This window comes from Carassius auratus, chromosome 8, assembly GCF_003368295.1.
Source record: "Carassius auratus strain Wakin chromosome 8, ASM336829v1, whole genome shotgun sequence".
Lineage (NCBI taxonomy): Eukaryota > Metazoa > Chordata > Actinopteri > Cypriniformes > Cyprinidae > Carassius > Carassius auratus.
This window is the reverse complement of record NC_039250.1, coordinates 654,189-659,634: the sequence shown is the minus strand read 5'-3', so window position 1 is coordinate 659,634 and position 5,446 is coordinate 654,189. Positions and strand designations below refer to the sequence as shown.

The 5,446-nt window shown below is 42.3% G+C and overlaps 1 protein-coding gene across 1 annotated transcript in view; it reads right to left on the bottom strand.

Annotated features, from left to right (window-relative positions):
- The window catches only part of LOC113106903 (peroxisomal multifunctional enzyme type 2), a 12,953-nt gene extending 7,782 nt beyond the window's left edge, over positions 1-5,171 (bottom strand). The window contains exons 1-12 of the mRNA XM_026268927.1: positions 4,971-5,171; positions 4,468-4,521; positions 4,283-4,390; positions 4,136-4,195; positions 3,667-3,688; positions 2,979-3,025; positions 2,551-2,635; positions 2,288-2,475; positions 2,107-2,198; positions 1,980-2,004; positions 730-858; positions 544-638 (exon numbers count right to left, since the gene is read on the bottom strand). Of these exons, the coding sequence (XP_026124712.1) occupies positions 544-638; positions 730-858; positions 1,980-2,004; positions 2,107-2,198; positions 2,288-2,475; positions 2,551-2,635; positions 2,979-3,025; positions 3,667-3,688; positions 4,136-4,195; positions 4,283-4,390; positions 4,468-4,521; positions 4,971-5,028 (963 nt within the window). The 5' untranslated portion in view covers positions 5,029-5,171. The remainder of the gene's footprint in view (positions 1-543; positions 639-729; positions 859-1,979; positions 2,005-2,106; positions 2,199-2,287; positions 2,476-2,550; positions 2,636-2,978; positions 3,026-3,666; positions 3,689-4,135; positions 4,196-4,282; positions 4,391-4,467; positions 4,522-4,970) is intronic.
- Between the last annotated feature and the right edge of the window lie 275 nt (positions 5,172-5,446).

The window sequence follows — 5,446 nt, the reverse complement described above, 5'->3', positions numbered from 1 at the left end:
TTCTTCATCAGGTTTGTAGAAATGTAGCACTGCATCAGTGTCTCATCAATGGATGCTCTGCAGTGAATGGGTGCCGTCAGAATGAGAGTCTGATAAAAACATCACAATAATCCACAGCACTCCAGTCCATCAGGGAAAAACATTAAAGTTTAGATCTGTTTAAACGCTGCTTGATCTGTGCAGATTTCTCTCCTGATTCAGACCAGAACACTTTTTCACTGGAGGAAGTGTTATTCTGGATTATAGACTCTATGTGTTTGAGTTAAAATCATCTTAATGCTGGATGTGTTTCAGGTTTTGTCTTCTCCAGATGTTCACTGATGGACTGGAGTGCTGTGGATTATTGGGATGTTTTTATCAGACTCTCATTCTGACGGCACCCATTCACTGCATCCATTGATGAGACACTGATGCAGTGCTACATTTCTCCAAACCTGATGAAGAAACACAGTCCTCCTGATCTGGTGTGGAGTGATGGTGTCTCCTGTGATCTGAGGATGTTCGGGTGACAGTGAGGCAGGAGTGTGCTGCTGATGATCTCACAGGGTTTGTGCCGGAGCTCGCTGCGGTCGGATTGGATCTGATTCCACGTTCATCTTCCACTCGGGACAGAACCTCCACCAGCGTCTGCAGCGACTCTTCATCAACACAGAGGACGTTCATTAGCTGAGATGTGCAGTAACGAGGCGCAGGTGTCCTAACGAGCTGTGATGGTTGAGTGAGGTTTACCCTGGATGCTGGAGGGTTTACTGGCGTCAGTGAAGTCACAGATCTCGCTCCAAGCGTCTCGCACCGCCTCCGGCGTCATGCTCTGGTTCTTCTGCCGCACGATTCGACCCAGACTCCTCTCCCAGCGCACTGCACCACAGCACACACACACACACACGAGCACACACACACACCACATGAGCACACATGTCCTGCAGCACAGAAGCAGTCATCAGTGTCACAGACGTGTATTTGTAGAAATACACAACAATACATTGTATGAGTCACAATTACACATTTCTCTTTTATGACAAAAATCATTAGGATATTAAGTAAAGATCATGTTCATGAAAATATTTAGTAAGTTTCCTACCGTAAATATATCAAAACTTAATGTTTGATTAGTAATATGCATTGCTAAGAACTTCATTTGAAGATGATTTTCTCAATATTTAGATTTTTTTGCTCCCTCAGATTCCAGATTTTCAAATATTGTCCTCCTAACAAACCAGACATCACTGGAGAGATGATTTATTCAGCTTTCAGATGATGTAAAAATCTAAATTTCACAAAATGTACCCTATAATGATTGACCTGTGCAGATTGATCAGATGAAGACTGAAACCATTCAGAGCTGAACACAACACTTACAGTAATAACTGCTGAACACTGAACTGATTTGATCTGAATAATGTTGTTTTCTGTAGAGCTGTTTTACAGCAGAAACTCATTTTGTTTCATATCTGCTGATTTTTGCAGCATTAAGCTGAAACAATGACACTATTATCTTGTGAATTTCTCTCAACACTCTTCAGCTTTATTTCACTGTTTTCTGTGGAGACCACAGCGGTCACCTGATCTCCTTCATACGATCATATAAACCATCCTCCAGCTCTGTGTGGAGGAATACACACTGGAGTATTATACACATCAGAGTCTCCCTGAAGCTGCTTTCAAGAGGTTTGATGAAATCAAGTGACTCGTTATCAGACTCTCTTCTCAAATCCTCACTCAGATGTTGTTTTAGCCGTCAAAATGACATTTCAACAATTTTGGTTCACGATGTTTAGATGACCTTTGACCTCTAATCCAGATGTAAACATGCAGTGTAAATGGGTTTACATCCAAATAAAGACTAGTAATGCTGATGCTTAAGACCACTTAATAAACTTGTTTATGTAAGAATATATTTGTGTGTGTGTGTGTGTGTGTGTGTGTGTGAGTGAGTCACGAATCTTCTCCCACAGATCATCAGGTTCAGCAGATCTTACGTTTTCCGATCCATCCGGCGCCGACCTAAAACCCAAACAGCAGCAGATGAGATTCAGGACAAACAGTGCAGTGTGTGTTCACACATTCCCTTCAAATCAAACCCTTGAGTCTTGTGTTTGTGTGCACCTCGAACAGTCCTCCGTTCTCTGGACACGCTTCATGACACAGCCACAGCACCAGCGGAGCCACGTACTCGGCCCTCAGCGACTGCAGCAGATCTGACACACACACACACACACACACTTGTGTTACAGGAGGTCTTCAGTGCTGTAGTGTGTGTGTGTGTGTGTGTGTGTGAGCTCTGCACCTGGAGGCATGACGGTCTCAGTGAGCCGGGAGCCTGCGGTCGGGGCGATGGTGTTGCAGTGGATGTTGTACTTCTGTCCTTCGATGGCCAGCGTGTTGGACAGCCCCAGCAGACCCAGCTTCGCCGCGCTGTAGTTAGCCTGGCCGAAGTTCCCGTAGATCCCTGCCGCGGATGACGTCATGATGATCCTGAGAACAGACACGAGAGAGCCGTGACGCTCGGCTGGAGAACACCACAGAAGACTTTCACAGATCCGCACAAACCTCCCGAACTTCTGGTTCTTCATGTGGTTCCAGGCGGCCCTCGAGACGAGGAAGGAGCCCCTCAGGTGCACGCGGTGAATCAGGTCTGTGTGCACACAACAGCTTACAGTAGCTCACAACTACATCTTAAAAGAAGATCTTGAGCTAAATGTTTGCTCTGACAGTATTTGACTCTGAAACTAGCTCCTAAATGTGTAAAAGTTGAGGAGCAGTGAAGAGGAGTCTCCTAAAACAGCTGTTTGCTGTTGATAGAGACTATCAGCCAATCAGTGTGTGTGTAGTTAGGAAGCGTGATGACATCATCCACAGCCACGAGCTCAGCCCCGCCCCCTTCCTCTTCTCTCCATTCCTGACTAGAAGTGTGTCTCAGCAGCTTTGTGAACAGATTTAAAGAGGAAACTCTTATGTTTAGATGTTGGGATACGTACCCCAGTCTACGTCGCTGGTCCTGGCGAACGATCGGTCGCGCAGAATCCTTCAGAACACAGCAGAGAAAAGTAAGAAAAGTAATGCATTACAATTAATTTTTATGGAAATTAATGCATTGTTACTTTTTTTTAAATCTAGACAGGGCTTGCTTGTTTTATTTTAATATAAAAAAAGTTACTTTACAAATGTAAAAACCCTGTTCACACCAAAAGTGAAGTGAATCCGGTTCAGGCTGAAGGAAATGTATATTCTGGTCTGTACAGTAGAGGGCGCCGCTCAAACTAATCACATGAAGAACACTGCATACAACAGTTTGTGTTCATTTTGAGGAACACTGAATGTGTTTTTGTGCAGCTGAGATGAGTAAACACATTTTCATATTTAGTGTAGAACTACAGTAAGATAATGTTCTCGCAAAATTCACAGAAGATTCAAAAATTATCTTAAAATTCCTAAATTTACTGGAAATCTTCCACCTTTTTCAACCCTGCTGCTGATTTCTGTCACCATGGCAACACCAGAGCTGTCAGTCAAAAAATGGAAACAAAGTAACTGGCGTAATGTTTAAAAAAGTTTTTTTTTCTCTTTAAATTAAAGAGTAATGCATTACTTCACTAGACACTTTAAAAAAGTAATCTGATGACGTAACTCGTGTTCCCCTCTTCACCGATCTCAACGTGCACTTACCCAGCGTTATTCACCACGATATCTGCAAAACAACACAAACTGATCATGAGCACTCAGAAACAGCAGCTATATAGAGATTTAATAAAGGTATAATAGAGTTTTCAAATGCGTTTTTACTTTGAATCAATGTTAGCGTAAAACTTCACCTAAACCTTTCTGTATAAAGCATTATGACCGTATTTATAATGTACACTGTAATGCATTATATCTTCATAAATAACTGTAAAATGCATTATAATATTTGAAAGTTTGTTTGTCTTGTGTTTTAATGCATTGTACTTTCTAAAGTTGTAATAACGGATAGATCAGTATTATAATATATTATAACAATTATTCATTAGATCATCAAATGCATTATAAGGTGCATTACAAGGACTAATTACTGCATTAAAACATTTTTATAATGCATTATATTTAAGTAAAGTGTTACTCAAGGTTGTAATGTTAGGGTTAGGTCTGGAAATTGCACCTATTCGGCCAAAAGCATCCAGCGCCGTCTGGATGAGCTTCTCACCATCTTCCACTGAATCTGTGAGATGAAGAACCAGAGCTCTGATCATCATGAACACACAGGTGAATCACAGGTGTGTGGAGCTGGAGTCGATTCATCACTGACCGTAACTGGCCACAGCTTTGCCTCCTTTAGCTCTGATCTCCTCCACCACTTTATCAGCGGCCGCTGAGCTCTTGCCACCTCCTTTAATATCTCCCCCCAGATCATTGACTGTGTGAAGAACAGAGAGCGAATCATGAGTCGCGACTCACTTGAACCGAATCAATGATCCGATCAGAGCGACTCACCGATGACAGAGGCTCCTCTCTGACCGAACGCCAGCGCATATTCCCTCCCCAAACCTGAGAAAACACATGAAATTAACATGATTAACATAATTATCTGAGTGAGTTATGAATATCAGCCTTATCTAAACTGAATAGCACCATCATGAGGGTCAGGGTCAGTGACTCTTATCTGCTGTTTGTACTTTGATCGACACAGAGAAGCTGCATCACTGCCAAACAACACGCTTAAGTACTTAGAAAGGCCTTTAAACTCAATATTCTGAGCAAAATCATGCAAGTTGAAAAAACATAAAACATCTATATGAATGTGTCAGTTGTGACTCGCACTACAAAATGTAAATAATGCATTAGTTTGTAGTTTATGTTTTCCGTTTACTATTCAGAAAGCGTCTGCTTGATGCATTAACGCATTAAACTTCTGCAGCACTCATTATCTCACTCTATTAATGAATTCTATATTAATATATTTGCATAAATGCATGAGTTTATGATGATAAACTGACCTCCTCCGGCTCCGGTCACCAGCACGACTCTGCCGTCGAAAGTCAAAGGCGTTGACATCTTCAGATGATGTGTGTTTTTTGTCTTTATGATGTTTGAGGTGGTGTTTTTTTAACTGTGCAAGTCTGCGGATCTGCCGTGGAACGCTCCGCCGTGACTTTTGCCCTACTTCCGCGAACGGCGCTGTGACGTCACCGAGTGATGATGCCCAATCAGATCCGCGCGTCTTCTCTCCACCAGGCGCCACGTGACTCTTATTTGCGCGAGTTATATTTATAGTGATGAATAAAGCTGAATATAACAGCTGGTGTTTGAGCTGCTGTTTTGTTACAGTGTCAGTGAGATTGTTAATTTGTAAAATTGTGAAATCGGCATGTACTTTTTAATTAGAATGTATTATTTTGCATATAACCTACAAAATCATATAGCTATCCAGGGGCGGCGTTAGGGGTGGGCTAAGGGGGCTGGAGCCCCGACT